Below are 23,097 nucleotides of genomic sequence, written 5' to 3' on the forward strand. Positions count from 1 at the left end.
TGAAAAGGGGTTTTAAGACAATTGCGTTTTTTTTTTTTTTTCTGACTTGGTTACTTTGCATGTACTTCACGGCAAAAATGATGAGAATTTTTAGTATAACATTTGAAGGAATTTTTCTTTTGGAAAGCACGAAATTGTTTTATCTGAGAAAATAACCAAGGATGTTACTCCTATGCGAGCAGTATTCGGGGAGAAATGAACTTTCCCCGTTCTACATGTCCAATTTTATTTTTACTTTTTTGCGCAGTGTGTGCAACAGGTATAATCCGGACGGGGAGAAGGAAACAGCCAAAGCATTGCCAAAAAAAAAAAAAAAAAAAAAAAAAAAAAAAAAAAAAAAAGACCATAAATATTTGGCTATATTAGCACCAATTTAAATTTAACCTACCAAGGATATATGACACTTGTATCCAGACATGGTGAACAGAATTAATTTTTGCGGGGTGATGCCTCAGGGGAGAAATTTTCAAAAGAGTGGGTGTAACTGCATGAAGTAGCGAATTAAATGTATACATTTAGATATAGGACATGTGCTCACGTTGGAGAAATGATAATTTGCCTTACAAGTTGGAATGGAAAATGTGGCGGTACTGCATTTTTTCCTTGCAGCTTTTCGAACAAGTGTTCGTCCTACTGTTGTCGTTAATTCGTTATTGCGAGGAATTTTATGATTATCCATTTGGCGATGCGTGAGTAAATGAGGGCATCGTAGGTTGAACTGCACTGAGAAGTGGCCTGCTTTACTTTGTCACTGCCCTCCCCTGCCCTTACTTTATTTTCCCCCTTCAACCGAACCAGTGTCCCCACACTGACTCCTCAAAATAACGTCGCCATGAGTGAAGTTGTACATTTTTAATTCGAATTCCTATGATATCCATTTTAAAATTTAGAAAAAAAAAAAAAAAAAAAAAAAAAGGCAAACCCGCGTACTTGAAAACGGAGCTTTTAACATTAAGGCACAGTGGAAAAGTAAAAAAGGGAAGGGAGAAATATATTCTGAAAAAGGGGTAAAGAAAAATTCGAGCGCATATTAAGTCGTAAAACCTTTTGCCAGTCTGCTTAGCTGATATGGAAGTAGGGAACAGTATTCCATAATCTGTCGTTCATATGACACTCACCGCGTGAGGCGTATGTTTTCAATTTGTTATAGTTATATACCAACCGCCAAAACTAGCGTGGAAGTGTTTTTTTTTTTTTTCTTTCCTTCCCCTGGGGGTGAAAAAAAAAAAAAAAAAAAAACATGAATCTGCGTGTCCTCCGGGACAGTATACTGAATTCACCGATGCGTTTCCGTGTGAGGAGAGAAAGCCTTCCATAGTAATGAAAATAAGAGAGAAGGCTGTTGATCCCAATTGGGGGACGAAAACTTGAAGGAAAAGTTAAAAGATAAAGCAGTGTACTTACGAAACTCTACGTGAAGCAGGCTAAAAATGGCTAAGGATGATTTCAGGAAAAGGAGAAAAAAAAGTGATAGTAGTATGGAACAGAATAGCAGAAGAAAGAGGGGAAAAGAAGGGAGAGGGAAGTCCCCATTTGCCTCTAGTGATGATGATAGAAATGAAGGGGAAAGGACAAAAAGGAAAACCATAAGGAGTAGGTACTCCTCCTATGAATCGGAAGAAGGGGAAAGGAAAATTACAACATCACATGAAAAAAGTAGAGGATACAAAAAAAGCAAAAGGATAAATCAAGGGAAAAAATCTTCACACAGTTCGGATGAATATTACACCAGTAGCAGTGTTGCATCTTCGCCAAGAAGAGAGATATCCACTTCGGAAGGAAGGAAGAAGGAAAAAATGGACCATTCCAAGAGTGGGGAGGAATACAGTAGTGTTGATTCAGAGGACAAATCGTCCCAAGGGGGAAGCCCAAGCACCCCCAGTTTGAGCAGCGGAAGGACGTCGGTCAGTATTGGGAGAGGCTGTAGCACAAAAAAGGGGAGAAATAAATCGAAGAGCGCTTCTTCAGAGAATTCTGATGAATGTTGGACCCATGCGAAAAGAAGGAGACTAATAAGGGATGGAGATGGAGGAGCCAAAAGGGTCATGCGTGCAAAGCATAAGCACAAATCAGGGGATGATGAAAACCAGGGAAAGGAACTTGAGAGAAAAAAAATGAAAAAGGGAAACAGGAAAAGGGAACGACATCATAGCAGCAGCAGTGGCGACAGCAACAGTAACAGTAACAGTACTAGTACCAGCGGAAGATCGGAGGTGAAGAAAAGAATTCGACCTAATGAGGGGCGAAGCGATAAGAGAGAAAATAGGAGAAGCGAGCCCGCTAGCTCGGAGGACACTGACGTGGGGCGAAAAATGTCCAAGCGTGGCGAAACTAAAAACTCAGGGAGGAATAAAAAGAGGGATGGGAAGGACCATATGTCTCATGCGAGAAAGGAAAGACAAGATGATAGGAATCCCAAGAGGGGGAAAAGAAGAAAAGATGAACGGTCGGAATCATCCAGCTTGGGAAGCGTACGAGGTGGGGAAAGTGAGGATTCGTCACCACGTCAAAGAAAACGCGATGCTTCAGCGGGGTCAGATAAATCGAGAGAAAGTCGTCACTCCGGGGATGGGACTAGCAGCAGCGGAGGATCCTCGAACAGGAGGAGAAGGAGGAGGGGGAAAGGCACTAGTAGCAGCGACAATAGCGAAAGCAGTGGTAGCAGCGAAAGTGGTGATCGCAGGTCTGATGAAGGGAAGAAACGGAAAAAAGGGACCAAACCGGGTCGTAGGAAGTCTCGCGAGGAGGAGAAACAGCACCAAACAGAAGAGGCGTATGATCCTTACGCGGAGGATCAGAACGGAAACCTCGAAATTAACGAAGAGCTAATCGAATACGCCAAGCAGAAAATCGCCAACGTGACGACTGAGGATATAGGAAAGGCAGGAGGAGTGTACATTCCTCCATTTAAATTGGAGAGGTTGAAGAAGGAAGTAACGAATAAGAAAAGTGCACTCTACCAGAAGCAGGAATGGTTGAAATTAAAGAAGAAAATTAATAACATAGTGAATAAGGTGAATGTAGATAATATAGGAGATGTATGTTACGAATTATTTGAATGTAATTTAATCAGAGGGAAGGGTATATTCAGTCGTGCACTGATCCATGCGCAGCTAAGTTCTCCTGCATTTACTCACGTTTTTGCAGCTTTGTTATGTATTATCAATTCGAAGTTTCCAACCATAGGCTTACTTACCATACAGAGAATTATTCTCCATTTTAGAAGATCTTACAAAAGAAACGATAAAATTGTCTGTATGAACAGCGTAAAATTTATTGCACATATGATTAACCAGAGAGTTATTCACGAAATTGTTGGTCTTCAATTATGCTCTATACTTTTGCAAAATATAACGAATGACTCTGTACAAGTGTGTACGTACTTTTTAGCAGAGGTTGGTGAATTATATATGAACATATGTCGAAAAGGTATCGATATTATTTTCGATAGACTAAAGGATATTATACAAGAAGGGAAGATTAACATAAAAACGCAATACGATATTGAGAAGCTGTGGACTTATAGGAAAAATTATTTTCGTGATTTTCCTACGATCCTTGAAGATTTAGATCTCATTGATGAAGACGAGAAAATCGTACACGAAATCGATCTTCTGGATGAGAGTTTTGAGAACCAGGAGGAGTTGAATATCTTTAGGGAAGTGACCCCCGAGCAGTACGAGGAGGAGAATATCGAGTGGGAAAATATTGCCAATGAGTTGCTTCACGGAGATGCCTCTGGCGGGAGAAGGAAGGGAAGGAACGCAAGCGATCAAAGCGACGAATGTGATCAGAGGGATGAATCTGATCGAAGTGACGAAATTGACGGTGCTAGTGCTGGTAGTGACGAGAGCAGCACGGATTCGGAGAACGACCATCCCCAGGCACGCGAACACAGTGATATCAGTGATGGAAAAAGTGGCCGCGATGATGAGGAGGAGGAGGACGATGACCAGGCCAAACAGGAAATAACAGATATGACAGAACAGTACCTTATCAATCTCAGGAAGAACGTTTACCTCTCCATCATGTCTTCTCTGAGTTTCGAAGAATGTGTCCACAAGTTACTAAAACTGAACATAAAAAAAGGATACGAAATAGAAATTTGCAATATGCTTATTGACTGTTGTTGCATGGAAAAGACATTCCAAAAATTCTATGCCCTCCAGGCAGAGAGGTTATGTAAGCTCAAAATTATCTATCAGGAAAATTTTCAAAAGTGCTTTCAAAATTCGTATAATACTGCCCATAGATTGGAGACAGCCAAATTAAGGAACTGTGCAAAATTATTTGCTCATTTGTTATACACTGATTCAGTATCATGGAGCATTTTTCTCAACATCAAATTGTCTGAAGAAGACACTACATCGTCCACTAGAATTTTCCTCAAAATTTTGTTGCAAGAATTAACTAACAATTTAGGCATGCAGGCATTTTATCATAAAATTAATCACCCCGCCATTTCTCCCTTCATGAGTGGGTTATTCCCCACAGACAATGCTCAGGATATACGTTTTTGTGTGAATTTTTTCACAGCCATTGGCTTAGGCGCCCTCACCACTTCGATGCGTAAGTTACTTCAGGGATAACCTGCTGCGCATTGAAGGAGATGTGCATTTATATATATACATATATATATATGTACGTTGAAACAGTTTCGTCATTCGTAGGTACACGCTTCGCATCTGCTCTAAATTGGCACTACACACTTTCGACCACCCAAGTTACGAAAAAACTTTGGTGGGGTTCCCCTGGGAAATTTGTCCTTGCCCTCCCACGTGGGACACCAACAACACGCAGAGCACTCGTTTTTAGTTGTCTTCCGCAACAACATCTTCACAAATTCTGAACCAATTTTTTGTTCTCTTAAGATACATTTGGCTTATGCCTTGAGACGATTAGGGATGCCGCCTGCATCTGCGTGAGGGAATATCCCCATGGATATAAGTCGTATGATATATAAACTGAGGGGGCACATTTTATACCTACAATGATGATTACGCAATACATAGATCGAACCATAACACACATTTCAAAAGTTCATTTTTCATTTTCACTCCGTGCACTTACCATCAGGGCGTATTTATACGCCAAGTTCTCCAGGGCAGCATTCACTGCGGAAATTCGCGAAAAGAGGGCTTCATTTTTTTGTTCAATTTGGTGCAACCGTTCCAGGTGTAGCTCCGCTTCTGGGGGAAGTCAAGCGGGGTTAGAAAGAAAGAGAAATTAATAAAAAAATATAACAAAACAGAACAAAATAATCATAAGGATGGTAAGAAGTGGTTCGCATTGATGGACACGCGCTCGCCCGGAGGAATATCCACCACAGATAGGCAGGTAGGTAGGTCGATAGGCGTACACATTCTTACCCGTCATCTTATAACTGTTTATATTTTCTTTTAATTGCATAATTTTCTGAACTTGTTGACTGTAAGTTTTCATGAAATCCAGATGGGACAAAATGATGTTCCGCTTGTACTCGAAGGTATTGTACACATCGAGGATGTTGTTGCTGTGGATGTAGATGTAGAAGTCGTTGTCTAAGTGGGAGGGGAGCGAGAGCAGGATGAAGTGAAACTGTCGAGATAGAGTCCAATTCGTAATAAGTTTCTCCACAGGATAAATAACCGAGGGGATAACACAAAAAAGAGGCATGGAAGTAATGCTCACTTATCTCCTTTTTTTTTTTTTTTTTTTTTTTTCTGTCCCCCATTTTAAGCATTACATTGAGCATAAATGTCGTGGAGAAACTCCTTTGCGATCTGATGGAGAATCAACTTGATGGTGCAAATGTGGACGGCTACGCTGTTTTTGTGTCCATGCTTTTTAATCAGTTCTACGATCTCTTCCTTGTGCGTGCCCAGGAGGTCTTCGAGCGGCGAGAAAAAAAAAAAAAAAAAAAAAAAAAAAAAAAAAAAAAAAAAATTTATATATAACATTAACGCGCCTTATGCGCATGCAATATAATGAGATTTTCCCAAGAATAAACGTAAGCATAGGGATAGGTATCCTAACCCGTCGATACATTTTCCAAACGGGACTTGATTTCATTGTAGTCTTCTTCATCTTCTCTGTTTGGTTCTGCGTCTGCTTCGTTACATTCATGATCACTATGGTGATCACCATGGTCGTCATCAAAACTAACAATAGATTTATTAAGATAGTCTTCTTTACCTCCGACGGTTTTTACGCCACTACCAAATGATGTTCCATCTTTACGAAGCCCTTTTGTGTCGCTTTCTTTTTCGTAAAATTTTATGCTACCTATAGCTTGTTCTATTTTGTTCATCCTATTTGTGAGATTTTCTAAAAGTTTTTTTTTTTCTGCACAATTTAACTTCATTTTGGGGGAGGATAGCAAGAGAACCTATATTTTCGTTTCTGTGTGGGGTATTATAAATTCAGAGGGGATCTTACCAATGTCACTTAGGCAAAGGAATCATCTTTTTTTTTTTTTTTTTTCTTACGCTCACGCGATAAGTATGGGCTCACAAATTGTTTCTACAGACATGCACACATGTGTATGTATCGGATATGTAAAAAATAAACTATTCTGTATTTTGTTTGTCGATATTTCCTCACAGTGGTGACGGTTAAAACAAAAATATCATTTGTCACTCCTGCTTATTTCCCACGGGGTTCTCCCTTAGCACCACGCATGCATGTGCGTACACACCTGTAGTGCATGCACTATATAGGAACAGGCACAGGAAGCCACCCGAGAGGAATGCAGAAAGTTGCAAGGGAAATCACGAATGCGGAGAAATCTCAAATTTCTTTTTGTTATCAATTCGTTTTATATATCCCCTAAAAGAAAAAGTGTTATGCTGTAAGAAGAATGCCACATTTGTGGTGCAACGCGGACGTGACGCTTAGGCAGAGCACGCGGGGGGAATAAGAGCAAAAGAAAAAAAAAAAAAAAAAAAAAAATTCAATAAAAAAAAAAATAATAAAATAAATAAAATTATATAAAATAATGTTGAAAAAAAAAAATTAATGATGTTAGCACAATGGGACAACATTCACTCTGCACACGTTTTGTGCCATTTTGTTTCATCAGCTTGAATGGTCCCTTTGAAGGATTGCAATTTTGCAACTTGGCCGTTTTCTCACAGCGTAACCTTGTCACATTGTAACCTTGTCACATTGTAACATTGTCACATTGTAACATTGTCACAGTGTAGCTTTGTCATCGCGCAGTTTTGTAACCCTTGTTCGTGCCGCTAAGCATACACGTTTTTAAGCTCTTACGCACTCGCGCCTTCGTCTGACACACTCCTCTTCTTGCGCGCAGATTTGCAAGAGGGACCACTGCGAGACAAAAACTGCTCTTTCGGGTCGGTAAGAAAAATTCCCTTGAAGGTAGTTGGCAATCCTCCACATTAATCATACGGGATTCCACGTGTCTGTAGGAGCAAACGTGTGGTTCAGAAGAGGGCGAAGCTACAAAGAGGCAAATAGGAACAGCACATATGTAACTGGACAGGAATAAGCGCAATATAGTGTATCTGCTAATTGCTAAACTGCGGGGCCCCGTTTGGGCTGACTTTGCGAAATCGCCACGTGTGTAGCTCAAAAAAAAAAAAAAAAAAAAAAAAAAAAAAAAAAGAAAAGAAATGGCGGGAAGAAGCCCCCCCCTAAAAAAAAAAAAATTAAGAGGAAGCGAGGAGGCCCACTTTATAGGAAGAAGGCAAAATGAAGCCAATTCGATGGAGACAAATATTCTAGTAACACAAAATAAAGAAAAGGGGGAATTGGAAAAATACACATGTGGAAAGGTTTGGCTGTACAGTAAAATAAATAACCTATATGCACGTTTTAACATGCTTAAGATGAGCATCCAGAGGGGTGACCACCGCGAAGAGAAGGGGAAGGTTACGACCATCACGAAGATGAGCAGAAAGAGAGGCGATGCGCAACGCTACATACATGAACAAAAAAATGTTAAAAAAAAAAAAAGGACATTCTCTGACATTTCGAATGAAAACAATGTAGACACAGAAAAGACGGAAGGAAGAAACCATCCAATGATGTTCCAACATTTAGAAATATTAAAATCTCTACTGTCTATTTACCAGTTTTACAGAACGGATGATAGTAGTGGGGACATGGGACTCCCCCCCGGGGGGGGCACACATGTTGCTGCTGTGTACAAGGTAACTGTGCCAAGGGAGGAAAAAACTGGCGCAGAAAATGACAAAATTCAAAATGGCAGCATTAAAAATGGGCTCATACAAAAATACAATTTTCAGGAAAATGAAAAATACAACAAAAGTCTGAGTGACATTTTCTCCTCCATCGTAAATGACAAGTGTGGATTCTTCTTTATATTCAATGCCATATTTTTTACAAACTTAAAAAACTTTTATTATTTTGTAGACATAATAAACGTTTTAAACTGTTTGGGGAATGGAAGGAGCTTCACCAAGGGAGGTAGACCTATCGAGAAAGACATTTTAATATATGAACAAATTGCCTCATTCGTGGAAAATTGCTACTGCTGTTTCGTGGATGAAGTAGATAATGGGTGCAACTGCTTCTCCTTCGATCAGGGCTATCCAAGTGGGAATAGTACAAAATTAATGCATACAAGGAAAATTAACACAGATAAGGTGGAAAAGATAAAAAATAAATTAAAGGAACTTAAGAGGGAGAAATCGAACGAAGAATTGTTATTCCTCTCTATGAATGAATGCAATAAAAAAATATTCCAACAGTTTAGTAAAATTCCAGATTTGTTTTCCGATATGACAGAGATTAGTGAATATAGCAGGAGTGATCCTTCCAAGGGGAAGTACTCCCTAAGTGACTATGCCCCGACCGAAATTCTTCACGCACAGAGCAACAATGACTTAAGCAGAAGCAGCCTAGAAAGGAAAAACACTATTTTACTGTACAACCAAAGTGATTACGCTAAAGCAGGAACATACGAAGATTCAAGAAGTGGTAGTCTACACATTTTGAAAAACTCCCTTTCGATAATGTCAGAGAGTCATCCATCTGGAGAGGATTTCCAGGAAAACAACTCGCACAGCCCCGCCAAGAGGGACACCGTGCCCAAGGGGGAAATGCCATTCGTGGGTGACTACCCCAATGAACAAAGTAACAAACTGATTAACTCAAATGAACATACGAAAAAGGGATACATAAAGAATTTTTTTTTAAACTTGTTTAAAAATGGGCAGACAGACAAACATACAGAGGGATCTGCTCTTCCTGCTGCGGACGAAAGGAACATTTCTCCTGAAGGGGAACTACCCAAATTGAACCTCAATGATAAGATCCCAGACGGGATAAATGGAAATGACACAGAACGTGACAACGAAAGGGATATGTCAGAAATTAATCATCTCCTTCCAATTGGGGAGCCAGAAGAGGGTATTCCTCATGTGGAAAGCAACACAGGGGGTGCATGGGAAAACCATCCAGAGAGGGATGAAGAGAAAAGTGATGAAGCCGAAAGTAGCGAATCCATATCTGACGAAGGGGAGGCACAACAGTCTGATGACAGGCACTTAAAAGGGGGATGCTCCACGGTTAAAGAACCAAGCGAGGTGGCATCGCCGAGCGAGCACTCTGGAGAACAAAGATGGGCAAGCTCTTCTCTGTCCATGTCATCTGCAGAAGAGGAGCAAAGTAAAAGCGAGAGCGCGAATAGTGAACTGGAAGAAGTAGAACCCCTCAGTGATGACAAACGAGAGGAGGATCCAAAGACCTGTCCTGGCATGACGGAAGAGAGGGACATTCAACAGAATGACGGAAAGGAGAATAACCATCAACTATGTGTCGGTGATAATGGAGAAGGAGCGACGGAGGAGAGTTCCCCAGAAGAAATTCCATTGCTCCCTTCGCAGACAGAAGTGAATCAAGTGAACAAAACGGAGAATCACAATGATGAAGAAGTGGAAGAAGTGGAAGAAGCGGAAGAAGCGGCACTGGGGGGCGACTCCCAGGAAGAGGACCCACTCGAATGTAACGAAATGGAGGAAAATACAATTAAAGGAAAAGCTATGGATGATGGTGAAAAGGAGTTTCACAAGTTTAAAGAAGAAGAGAGCAAACCAGAAATATTTTCACAATGTCTGGAGCAGAGTGGTGAAGTGCATAAATGCCAAGGTGAGAATGATAACAAATTAGTGGACATTGCAGAGAGTGAAATTTCCGCGGGCCAGATGCAAAACGGGGGAGGTGCAAATGAAGGAGATCAGTCGAATTGCAGTAACCCCAACGGGGAGGATGAAATCAGCGCGCAGAACGGAGTCGGATTTATTACCATAACAGGTGAGGGGGAAGGAACGATTGTTGTAGCAGGACAGGGAGAACAGGTGGTAGACTCCTCAGATAAGTTGGACGAATGTAAGAGCGAGCATGATGACGCAGAAAAGGAATGTGCTTGTGAATCTGACAAGGTGGAAGATCCCTCAAAGGAAGGAGAAGACGCGTCTAGTGAAGGAGAAGCCTCTTCAAAGGGGAAATTTTCATCTAAGGAGGAAGAAAAGGAGGAACAGGGCTTGGATGAGCCCCCACAAAAAATAGAGCGTACGGAGGAGGGGCAAAATGGAAATCTGAACGGTCAAGTGAGCCAATCGGAAAAGGAAGACAATGCGAACACCCCAGAGGGTGGCCACTCCATTCTTAGTGACGACGATAGTGACGACAGCGATAATGGTGACAGTGAGGAAGATGACGAAAAAGAGGAAGATGTAGAGAACGAAGAGGAAGAAGACGAATACAATGATGATGATGAAAACGATGAGCACGAAGATGATGAAGAAGAGGAGGAGGAAGAAGATGAAGATGACGATGATAACGATGACGACCAGATCGTTCATTTCCTCAAGTCGTCTAACAGAGGCAACCCGGACGGTGGGTGGTACGCGGAGTACCTAAGGAACATGCTACGCTGCGACAAAAAATGCACCGTGGAAAATCACGCCGAGGAGAAAGACCTGTTCCTCAGCAAGGTGAAAAAATTAAGTAATCTGGTAAAGTACAAAAAGTTTAAAGAAAAGTACACAAAAAAATGGGAAGAGAAAATAGCGCTATTCAAATGTAACAAGTTGAGAAGGGCATATAAAATATTTCTTGTGATCGTATTTTCCATCGTAAAAGAAATTAAAGAATTGAAAAAGGAGCTGAAAGATATGAGTCAATTTGTTTTTATCAATTCGGGGATCGAAAATTATTTAAACGAAAATAATATGTCAACGGTGAGAAAAAATAAGGAGAGCGGTGTAGGGGCAAACCGCTTCGACGATTACCACCTGGGCAGTGCCAATCTGATCAGCGGAAGTGACAATGTCATTAATAGCTTCTTCCTAATGAGGACATTCCAAAGTGAAGATTCCGAAAAGGATTTCAATGGAAAAAAAAAAAAAAAAAAAAAATACATTTCCTATGTCCCACTGGAGAATTATCACATCTTATTCCAATCGATAGAGGAAATATTCAATGAAAAAAATGTGCAAGAAAAATTAGCAAACATTTCATACTACATCGAACTGGACAAATATATTCCTCACTATTGCAGCTTATTTTTTCGCCAATTTAAAATAAAGAAGCAATTATTGTCGCACATACAGAGCTTATATAATAACTCAGTACCCACTGTTGAGTGTGTAAATATGTTCATCGCTTGTTTGAATAATAATTATTCAAATATACTTAAAAAAAAATTCGTTTTTCAATGCGAATTGAATAATAGCTACTTGGCTAAACTCCCCTGTGTATACTGTTGCGATGTTCAAATTGTGAGGCATGTAGATTTTTTAAAATTAAAAGAAACATGCCAAAGGATTATTAAACAGAAGAAAATTCACCAACTCTTTGTTGATCACCTTTCTTCGTCGTTACTAGATGAATCATATTTTATTGTACCATTTTTTACTTCCTATGGAAAATTTTTAATCGTTATCAAAAGTAGTAGGAGTGATAACCCAGAATATTCTTCAATGGATATTTTACAAAATAAAAACCTTCTCACATATGATATCCTTATTAACAGTTTTGTCTTCCCCAATGGAAGTAGCTTCCAAGCCATTGTTCACTTGTCTTATGTTTTTATAAACACTCTCCGTGATTTTTTCAAAACAAGGAATTCCGATGAGAATATCCCCGAGATTGCCTTCCTCAGTTTACCCCACTTGGACAAGCAGAAACTTCTGCACCACGAGATGGAGTCTTCCACTAACCGCGCGGACATCATCGTCAGTGTGTTATTCCTGCTCGAAGCCTTCTTCAAGTGAGTCAAACTCTATGCTTTTTTCCAGCTATTGCCGCGTTTGCACCCGTGAGATGTTGCGGCATATATCACCTGTGTATCTTTCCCTTCCCCCCCCCCCCCCCCCTCAGCAACACGAAGAAGATGAAGCCCCCCGCGCAATTCAACCAAGGATTACGCTTCCTCTACATTATCAGGCTACTCGAATTTTTCCACCAAAAAGGAAATCTGTGAAGGTAGCAAAAGGGGAAAGACAATTTCTGCCATCCATCTGCGTGTGCACTTTTTTTTTTTTTTTTTTTTTTTTTCACGTTCTTCGCCTTGGCACATTGTTAGGAAGTATTTTCCGAAAATCATTGCGTCATTTTTGCAACAACTATTTTGAAAGGAGGAAAATTACACAGGATTGGTAACTCTTACCTCCCTGCTGAAAAGTTAACCCACGTATGATCAACTTGTCTTCATTTTAAAATTTGTTAAGACGCGATGATAAATTTGGTTGAACAGGTACCCCCCACACACCCCTCCAGTTTATTTTTTGTGCGAATTTTTTCTGCGATAAGGAAAAAAGTTGCGGATGCTGCTCCGTTTCTATTCTCGTAGAGAAGCCAAAAAAGGTAAATCGTTTTGCTTGGTGGAAGTATTAAAAGGGGTTGTAAATCAGTACGTATTGAGAAATGACAAAAAAAAAAAATAAATAAATAAATGAAATTCATAAAATACATAAAAAAAAGGACGAAATCGAATGGAGTAGAATGGATGGGGACAAACATGGGATGAGTTGTGCCGCGTGTAACAAAACAAAAGGGGCTAAAATGATCAAATAATAACATGTCGTTGCCATGGAACAAAATTTTCTATCAAATGGGAGCAGAAAAAGCTCTTATTAAATGAAGTGGGTGCATGACAGAAAAGGGATGTGCGGCGTGTGTATAATACGACGCGCGAAAGACAAATGATATAATTGCGATGCGAGGAAAACGATTAGATGCCTACACCTGTGGTAGACAACGCAGGTGTCTGTGTGCGTATGTGGTGGTAAATGGGTGGACAGTGCAGCTCTGAATCGCACAACCACTAATTCATAATTTTAAAAGTGGCATATATGGGGAAGTGGTCACTGGGGTGATGCACATGCGTACATTTATAAGGAATAAAGCCCAGCAAAAATTTCATTATCTGAATTGGCCTGTACCCCTTCTGTATGGCTGTCTGTGGCACGAGAGTCTTCACATAGGAGTCGTTATTTACCAATATGTAGTCTAAAGTATATTTATAATTAAAAGAGTAATCACGCTCCATATGCATGCAGTAGTCGTTCAGGTAAGAATCGTAGGTCGTCTCAAGTGCCTTTTTTGTCACGTAGCTGTTTAAGCAATCACTCGACAGTACTTTATCAAAAAATAATTTATCTATGTCATACCTAATATTAAAATCACCAACAAAAAAAAGGGGCTCATTCCTTTTTATATGTAAACTGGGTGTCCCATTATATACCCAGTTGCTCAATTCACTCAACTGTTTCCATCTGCAATTCTGCTGTCCTCTTGAATCTCCTGCTTGCAAGTGGGTCGCTATCACATTCACTGGTTTGTTATTAACATAAAGCTTCACATAAATGGCACCCTTTGTACAGAACATGTCAGGAAATCTACTGTTTTTATATAACAAGGCATGCTTGTGGATGAAGGGATGCTTGGACAAAATGATTACACCTCCGTTTAGCAATTGATAAAATTTTGATTTGCCTGATATAGAATCGAATATGGTTATATTTTGCTTATTTATTTTATTTTTTTTTTTTTTCTTTCCTTCCCACTTTTTCTCGTTCAAATTTTCTTCACTGCTCACACTGTTAGGGATGCTCGTTTTGGCTTCGCTCGGGATACGTATCTCGCGTCTATGAGGGTTCCTCTCCTTGTTGTTATAACTCTGTGTGCTCACCTTACCATCGCCATTGCTCTTCTCTGTGACGGCTGTGTTCCTCTTACTCCTTCTCTCCTTAGTAGACCCATCTACATTTGCATGTGGGTCCTCCCCAAGTACATCCTCCTTGCTCATCCCCTCGGCGCTAGCGGAAGCTTCCTTCACGGATTTGGAACTTCCATCCTTATTAGTCCATTCTCCCTTCAACTGGTTTCTATGCAGACTCCACGACTTGTCCTTCATTTTTTCTTCGCCAGCGACCCCCCTGCTATTCATGTACAGATTCTTCCTTTCCTCCCGGATGGTTATTCCATCGTCTGTTTCACTGCACTGTGCTTCTTTGTCGCTACTGGTACTCTCCCTTTTGTTGGAGCCATCCGCCCCATTGCGCCTTTCGTTTTTATTTGGCACCGCCTTATAATTGTGATTACTTGGTTTCCCCTTTATTTTGCTTGCCCTCTCAAGGCCGCAGTTAAACGATAGAATGCACTCCCCCTCGCTCCTATTGTTATTATCACTGGAGTCCAGGTTTAGAGTCTCCCCCGCTTCCTCTTGGTCGTTATTGTTTGTATCACTTGAGTTAAGGGACGAAGCTTCTTCTTCTCCGCTGGGCGTGGCTTCTCTTGTAGTAGCTCCTCCTAATGTGGTTACTTTGGGCAGTGATCCTTCGGGAAGCATTTTCTTCGTGCTGACGATTTTCCTATTCAGGTCATTCATGGTAGGGGCCTTCCCTCCGCCTGCCTTCTTCTTTGTAGTCTTCCTCTTGGTACTGGTCCCCACCCTTTCGTCTTTCCCTACGTGCACGATAGAATTGCTGCATTTCCCAAAGTCTTCACTCTTCGTGCCAAGCACATTAGTATGGTAGGGAAATCTATCCTTAATATTCCCCTTGGTAAGCTTGTCATGAAAGTTCCTCGTAAACACTTCATTTAGAACAAGTATATCTAGGTTGAGCAGATCGTCCAGAGAGCATATGTAGTCAATTACAGCATCTTGTCTGGTCGATAAATTTAACTGGTTGCTTAAAGGAACGGATAGCATTTGAACATTGTAAGACATAATAGTTAATATTGTATCTGTAAGGGCGTTTAAGTTATCCATTTTTTTTTTTTTTTTTTTTTTTTTTTTTTTTTTTTTTTGTCTGTTCATTCGTTGCGGAAGCTTCGGGCTGTGTACATGTACCGGTAGGTAGATGGGCCTGTACACATAAAAGAATACGCTAGAACAACCGAATGGGCGGTCTTTGCCGCGGAACGATTGTTAAAGTCTTCACTACTGCCAAATTGTATATCACTCTAATGTGTACAATCCCCGTGGATCATTTCTCTTCTCGTAGGCGCTTCCTACTTCTTACCATATGCCTCCTGTGTCATATGTACTGAGAAAGTGAGACATGTGCCGATGATCGACATTTACCAACGGCGTTGTGCCGTATCTACTCTATCTATAATGAAGAACAGTTACGTTTCCTTCAACTTGGCTCGTTCGGCTTCCCCTTCTATTTTGTTATGTGTTTCTCTCATTACATTTCCTATCTTACGAACCGTTGTATGAGATATAAATATTCTTCACTTTACGCCTTGCTTAATTTTATACCTTTCGAGCGCACAGAAAAAGAAAAAAAAAAAAAAAAAAAAAAAAATCCTCTCAGGAGGGCACTCCTTTCTTAACTCTGACTTAGCTAATTCCACTGACCACGGGTTTTACGCGGCATGTAGAAGTTGTTTACTGCGCCGTGCAAATATGAACAAAACAGGTTCACTTGACTTGGCTTATTTTGACTGTAGCTCTTTCTACTACATTTGATTTGATATGATTCGATTTTATTTTTTCTTTATTCCTTTTTTTTCCGAGTGGATCATCCTTGCTTTAACAAGTTTGTGTAATTTTCATTTAAGAAAAAATTCATCGCAATTTAGCCGATGTTACTTTACTCTTCCCTTTTTCTACATAAAAATAGAAAGAGGTAAAAGCGCACAAAAAGAACAAAACAAAAAAATTACATGCGTGAATATGTACATGTGTAGGGGGTACTACATATATATATATATATATATATATATATATATATATATATATATATATATATATATATATATATATATTACATTTACGCTTTTGCGGATATACATTTAACTGTTTTATTCACAAAGAGAGATGGAGGTGGATAGACAGATGTAAATTGCCTTCGCCTAATTTTTTTATCTGCTTACTGCCGGTGCGTAATCACATCACTGGGCACAGCATAAAGTACGTAGGCACTGACATTGCCAATGACCACTAACCTTAACGTTATGCTTAACTGCCGATCCCAGTGCCTATGAGCTGCTTAGACACAACGGTCACGCGCAAATGCAACGCGCCTTAGCACATGTATAATATGGGCTATATGTATATACTAGCATTTGTATGTGCACATCACGGAGGAATTAGCAAATGTAATAAAGAGAAAAAATTTTATTTTTTTTCTGCCTTTTTCTTCTTCCTTTTTTTTTTCCTTTTTATATTTTCTGTACATTTTTTTCTACATGGAAGAAGCTCCCCCCGTGGTGCTTAAAAATGATGGCCCTTTTAAATTATACTCTTCGGAAAACAACAACAAAAAAAAAAAAAAAAAAAAAAACAGTGCCTGGATAACATTGCTTAAATGGTGTAATTTCTCACTATGCGATTTATAGAAGGGTTCCTTTTTTTTTTTTTTTTTTTTTTTTATGTGAAATTTATGCCCGTTTTTCTTGCCTCTGTCGAAAAAATGACATAAAAAAAAAAAAAAATTGTTGGAAAAAAAAGGCGAAGTTTTTTTTTTTTTTTTTTTTCTTTTTTCTCTCCCCAATTAATACTTTACATTTCGCGTTATTTAAGGATAAAAATGTGTTGTAATGATGAATTCGTTTTCTTTGCACATTTGCAAAGTGAGATTTTTCGACGAGTTTTCGCCATTCGAGGTTATTGTATATTTATAACTGCTGAAGGTACTAATGTGTGTTTCACATAGAGCTTCTTCCGGCTAAGCCATGTCAGGCAGGTTTTTTTCACCGTCAAAAAAAAAAAAAAAAAAAAAAAAGAAAAAAAACACACAATAAAATGAAGGAAACATAATGTAAAAGAAAAGACGGATGGAATGACAATTTTACCAATACACGCAGTTTTAAGCAGGAATTATTAAGACTGTTTGTCCATTTTCTTCTTTCTCCCTTTTCCCCATCTACATAATAAACACATGCGTGATTTTATGCCAAAATGTCCACGGTGCATGTAACTGGGGGGATGCAGGAAACAGCGCTCAACGGAAGCAATAATTGTGCGCTGCGCTGTTCTACATTTTATTTCCAGGAAAGCGCAAAAAAGGGACAAAACACATAAAAAAAATACCTTAAAAAAAAAAAAAAAAACATTAGCACAGCGTTAACGCAACGATAAAAAGAGAACAGACTATAAAGAGCCATTTAACAATTTAAAAAATCATTAACCAAAAGGAACAATCGAACGATCGAGCGAACGGCGAAATTGAACAGACGGCACCCACGTGGTCAAGTGGAAAAAAATAATTCCAAACCACTGCGCCTTCGAAAAATTTTGTCATTATCACAAATGAAAGGTATAAAAGGGTAAAACGGAAAAAAAAAAAAAAAAATCGCAAAAAAAAAGGGAAAAGAAGGAAATTTTCCTTTTCACTGTTGGAACAATATGGCATTTTGGCAGCGACGCGAAAGAGGTGGGAAGTACCACTGCGTTTATTCGTACACATACATTTAAATCAATTTCGCCTTGAAGAGCGCTTCTGCACGCCGCGCTATCTGCAAGTTCTACTGTATACAAGTACAGGTACAGCGTTATCCCAGTTTGGCATACTATATACGCACATTGTCGCATTGTCACTGAGCTATTTCGCCGCACAGTCGTTTCGCTACTTCGCCCCTCTGCCGCGGCACGTTTATAATCTGCGCTGGGCGTGTAAAAGGTGTGTGTACATAATAAGGAAATCTATACATAGCGTTGCCAGCGCCATTTCCAGAGACCACACGACCGGGTCGTGTAACCCCTATTTTACAGCGGTGGGTCGAAAAATATACAGATATATGTACATAAGTACGTATATATATATATATATATGTACATACTTATATACACGTGCATGTATACTGGAAGTGATCGCGGGCAGGATCGCCTTTTGCAAATAATCGAACGTGATTAGGGAATTGCACCGTGCCGTGAAATTATTTCGACTGAAAAAAAATCCGCATGAGTATTCTATAAGTAAAAAGAGCACAAAAGCGTAATATACCATATGGTTGAAAAATCGCGTGCAGGTGTATCGAAGTAGGAGGAATCAAGTACAGCACGAGAAGCCACAAAGGGTTTTCGAAAGGCTGACGAAAGATTGGCCAAGGGTTCTCGAAAGTTCTGGAAAAATCAAAATAAAGGAAAAGTATAGAACTACTTATGGAATTACTTTCACAATTGTGTCCGTGCCTCGTGCGATTTTCTTGGACCTACATTTCTTGTCAGGCAGTAACAGAAAGTCGATGAATTAAGCAAACGTTTTCCCCTCCATTTGAGCGCACTGCGTGAAGGAAAGTGTTGGAGGTGTCCAGAGTGCATAATCCCTCACATTTATGCAAGTATACATACAAACCGTGGTACTGTGGAAGTACACGCAGTATGCCTGTGGACGAAGGTCATTCAAGCACACACCAGTGGCATCAACCGCTTTGTAAATTTGCTCAGGAAGGACCAAGTGCATATGCACCCCCACACCTACAAGCACACACAAACGCACATGCTTACATGCGAATCCGGAAGAGGAACATATAGACCCATTATCAAACGCAAAAAAAAAAAAAAAAAAAAAAAAAAAAATACATAATCTTTTAAAAGATGGACTCCATTGAAGGAGGTAGGCCTTCACCCACTTCCAGTTTCAGTTGTGTGTGATTAGCCAACAAGGTGTCTTCTTTCGCATATAGTAATATGCCCCGTTTAGTAGGGACACATGTTGTATTGTGTTATCGCGCCCTGTCAACATACCAGTTCCTCTTTCCCTTTTTTCGATTTCTCCTCTCCCTCTGCAGACAACGTCATAAGCATAAATGTTGGAGGCACGATTTACATGACCACTCTGAACTTGATTTGCAAATACAGGAATTCTCGTCTATGTGAAATTGTTTTAGGTAATTTGGTAATTTTTTTCCAAAAGGAAAAATAGTGTTAACCTTGTTCTTGCACCGACAAATGGATGATATAAAAGTGGACCCTGCTTCTTTCGTGAGTGGCAACGTTTCTGTTGTCTTTGCTACATACTTGTAACGTTTTGAACTCTTTACAGAGAAATTGAAGGCTATGCCGGACCTGGATAGTAAGCATTCTCATATAGGCAAAGATTAAGCAGTTTACAGATGTGAAGTTTTGCCCGAAAGATTGGACTTTCTCTTTTTGCACTCTTTCCCAACTTAACCCTTTCTCCACCACCACCACTTTTGCGTAGATCACCATAAGAGGAAGGAAATATTCATCGATCGAAACGGTTCGCATTGCACGAGGGGAATAGCGACAATGTGTATCTCTACATGAGTGTTGCCATTCCAAGATTAGCATCCTTATGTTTGTTCCTAGGTGTTCTTGTTAAGTGAATCCGTGTCTGCTCCTACAAGAGGAAATATATGCCTTGGATTCATCGAATGGTTCCTTTCCACAAGTGTGGATGCCTCATTTCCTATACGCCGTTTTCCATTCCGCTATGTCCTCTGTGCAGGAAACAGGTTTGAATATATTTTGGATTTCCTTCGAGATGGAGTGCTGATATGCGAAAATGACATCAACGTGTTGACGCGCATACTAATCGAAGCTGTGTACTTCAAATTGTTTTCCCTAATAAAAATTTTGAAAAAAAAAATCCAACTGTTGTATTCAAACATGGGGAGTAATGTGAACAAGAATATTTTCAAAAACATTATTGGTACACTGGAGGAGAAAAAACAAAATAAAATAAAAAGTAAAGAAAAAAATAATAGCATATCGAGGATGCTGAACAAAATTTCTGCACACATTAAGAAGCACAAGGAAGTGAAATGTTGCATTGTTAAAAAGAAAAAAAATCACAACGTTCATTCTTTGAACAAAGTAAATTTATTAAATGAATTGAATGACGGAGATGAGTCTTTCACGAAGGGGGAGGTTAACATGGCGAACTACAAACTCTTGTCTAGTGCTCCAAGGGACAGCGGCAAAGAGGAAAAGGAAATTGTGTTTGTAAAGGACTTGGGGGATAAAGAAAAAAATGGCGCAAACATTGATTTTAATAATGAAGGGAAAGTGAACACGCAACATAATTTACCAGAAATTATTCTTCCTAATCCGTCTACCCTATCAAAATACACCAAAAACCTTGACTACAATATAACGAATAATTTTAAAAATGAGGAAGACAAATTGAAGAATAAAAATAATGCCAATGGTTCCAATCAGATAAATTGTTTAGTGAAAAATATAGAAAGGAAGGGTTACTCCCCTGTTTCTCTATCACCCAATGGAAATTTAAAAAGTGGGGACAACAAAACGCTTTCCTTCGCGAAGAGCACCAGTATTTTTATCTACGGCAAAGAAGGTTATCCAACTTGTGTGTTCACCGCGTTATGTTTTTTTTTTTTTTTTTTTTTTTTTTTTTTTTTTTTTGCAATGTACCCTAAATTACACGTTAACAGTTCTTATATTTTTCCCTTCCCCCCCCAAAGTGTGTTATCCCATTGTCTTATCCTATTACATATTTTCTCCCGCCCACCTTTCCACACACAGATGAGATAGCCCACAACGGAATAAAGGATCCCGTGGGCACCTCCACACAGAGTTCCAACAGAAGCTTATCCCCGACTAGCATAGGAGGTGCTAACTATTTAGGCTACTCCAGTTTCGACAATTACACAAGCACTAGCGACCATCTCGATAGGGCCTGTTACAAATATAATAATTATACTTATAACAATATGAACAATCCGAGGGGGCAAATTTTAGTTCACTCTGAAATTGATGACATCGAAGAAACGTCCCCTTTCCCAATTTTGTCGAACGTTAATTTAGGTGAACAAATCTTCAGCACGACGGTGGATTTTTAGTGTCCCGCTCGGCCAGTTTTTTTGTGTGCGTTTTAGTGTACAGTTTTTTTTATTGTACAGGTTTTTGTATTGTACAGGTTTTTGTATTGTACAGGTTTTTGTATTGTACAGGTTGTTGTATTGTACAGGTTGTTGTATTGTACAGGTTGTTGTATTGTACGGGGCGTTTTATTGTACAGGGCCGTGTTCTGTAGCGAAGAGAGTAGAGTGTGTGTGTGCTTTAAGCCGACGCAAAAACACACACAAACATACACACACTCTCTACTCTCTTCTCCAGGAAATGTTTTGTCACCTTTTTAATCTGTTTTTTGTATTTTTAATTTTTTTTATTGGAAAAAATGCACGTGTTGACAGCTGTTCCATTTTAGTTGTAATTGTTGCGTACATTTACGCTCTGTGTTCACGGCGATCTGTACACATCTGTGTAGGTTTGCACATATCCACGCAGGTGTGTCTAATCTTGTTGATCAAGTGAGAAAATTTAAAAAACTCCGACGAAGTAATATCTTAATGTACAGTTGGGTAGTGTCGACCACCACAAATCTATATACGTTACAGGGGATCCTATTTTTAGGGGGGGAGAGGGCCTCCCCAATGCGTCAAAAATTGTACCCAGTCGAACATGAAGCAGACGCTGCACATTTGGTTTACCATGTTGGGGTGGATTACTCCTTTCTACATGTGAACAGTTAACACTCAGGTGTAGCAGTCGGATGAGTTATGTTTCGAATCGCTTATATATCCTCATGTAATGCTGCATTCGTTTAATATCACCACTCTGCCAGAGCTATGCAGATGTAGCGGAGGAGTGATGTCTTCCCCGAACACAACGACCATACACTAACCATGGAGTCATTCCCACATACGTTTCCGAATGTAGAATGCGCAAATGGATCAGGTGTACAGTTGGTCATTTCGCCTTTCCGTTTTAGTAACTACTACTTTTAGCGCACGACACACCAGGGGCACTTAATAATATCTTGGATGAGAAGAGTTAGGGGCAGTACCCTCCATCCACATGGACACATATAATTTTAGCTCCTTTTTTTTTTTTTTTTTTTTCACATTTTTCGCTCTACGTACGTGCAACTCTGGAGGAAGCACAGAAAAAAGCACATAGCGTGGAAGACTCTGCAACGGAGCTGTACCTGCCGTCATCGAACATGAATGCAAAATGGATATGAGAAAAAATTAACAACAGCTTTTAAGGATATCTCTAAAATGAGTGAATGGCAGAAAGGCACTACCGTAAATGGTTCAGTTTATTCTTCCTCCTTTTTTTATTTTATTTTTACTTTTTCTCGTCTTTTAATTTCAAGTAGGAACACTGTATTCCGTTGGCATGACGCAACGAACCATCAAGTGAGAACAAACCATTTCAACTTGTTGTCTGTTATTAGATCACTATGTTACTTTTTTTTTTTTTTTTTTTTTTTTTACCATTTAGTGCTTCTCTGGGGAGATTTCTCATCGCTTTGGTCCTCCCATCAATTGAGGATGTGCGCGTCACTCCGCCACTTGGCAATACTGCCTCGCTTGTTTTCCCTCCCGCCCATGAAATTTCTATGGCTTTGCATAAAAGGGTATTTGATGGAAGTCGAAAAAGGGGCCAATTTGATGCGAGGTTGAAAAGTGCAAATTTTGTGGGTGTATGTGAACCACGCTATGTTCCTCTTTTTTCCTCCACTCCTTATGTATACATACACGCGGGAGTATGTACTACCAGGCAATGCTTCAAACGTGTAATGGCAATTCAAGGGAGGAAAAAATAAGCACAGGCTATATCAACGTGCATGTAAAGCCCAGGAAAACTCCATGCCTAAAGGATATATGTACACAAAA

General features: G+C 39.6%; 5 protein-coding genes across 5 annotated transcripts; 3 read left to right on the forward strand and 2 right to left on the reverse strand.

The window, feature by feature from the left end:
- Nucleotides 1–1,430: 1,430 nt before the first annotated feature.
- On the forward strand, nt 1,431–4,589 carry PKNH_1458100 (pre-mRNA-splicing factor CWC22, putative; the record flags this gene model as incomplete). Its single annotated transcript, XM_002262434.1, has 1 exon — nt 1,431–4,589. The coding sequence occupies one exon, from the start codon at nt 1,431–1,433 to the stop codon at nt 4,587–4,589; it is 3,159 nt and encodes a 1,052-aa protein (XP_002262470.1).
- Nucleotides 4,590–4,866: 277 nt separating this feature from the next.
- On the reverse strand, nt 4,867–6,343 carry PKNH_1458200 (conserved protein, unknown function; the record flags this gene model as incomplete). The annotated part of the gene is made up of 5 exons (XM_002262435.2): nt 4,867–4,917; nt 5,071–5,189; nt 5,370–5,540; nt 5,726–5,869; nt 6,016–6,343. The coding sequence occupies 5 exons, from the start codon at nt 6,341–6,343 to the stop codon at nt 4,867–4,869; spliced, it is 813 nt and encodes a 270-aa protein (XP_002262471.2).
- Nucleotides 6,344–7,616: 1,273 nt separating this feature from the next.
- Nucleotides 7,617–12,454, forward strand: PKNH_1458300 (conserved Plasmodium protein, unknown function; the record flags this gene model as incomplete). Its single annotated transcript, XM_002262436.2, has 2 exons — nt 7,617–12,241; nt 12,352–12,454. 2 exons carry the CDS (start codon nt 7,617–7,619, stop codon nt 12,452–12,454), a joined length of 4,728 nt encoding a protein of 1,575 aa, XP_002262472.2.
- An 843-nt stretch (nt 12,455–13,297) lies between these two features.
- On the reverse strand, nt 13,298–15,247 carry PKNH_1458400 (sphingomyelin phosphodiesterase, putative; the record flags this gene model as incomplete). The annotated part of the gene is made up of 1 exon (XM_039113685.1): nt 13,298–15,247. One exon carries the CDS (start codon nt 15,245–15,247, stop codon nt 13,298–13,300), a length of 1,950 nt encoding a protein of 649 aa, XP_038970053.1.
- Nucleotides 15,248–19,024: 3,777 nt separating this feature from the next.
- PKNH_1458500 (BTB/POZ domain-containing protein, putative) lies at nt 19,025–21,255 on the forward strand (the record flags this gene model as incomplete). Its single annotated transcript, XM_039113686.1, has 6 exons — nt 19,025–19,043; nt 19,219–19,317; nt 19,473–19,502; nt 19,632–19,670; nt 19,899–20,750; nt 20,939–21,255. The coding sequence occupies 6 exons, from the start codon at nt 19,025–19,027 to the stop codon at nt 21,253–21,255; spliced, it is 1,356 nt and encodes a 451-aa protein (XP_038970054.1).
- Nucleotides 21,256–23,097: the final 1,842 nt, after the last annotated feature.

The sequence above is a fragment of the Plasmodium knowlesi genome (genome assembly GCF_000006355.2).
Source record: "Plasmodium knowlesi strain H genome assembly, chromosome: 14".
Classification (NCBI taxonomy): Eukaryota; Apicomplexa; class Aconoidasida; order Haemosporida; family Plasmodiidae; genus Plasmodium; species Plasmodium knowlesi.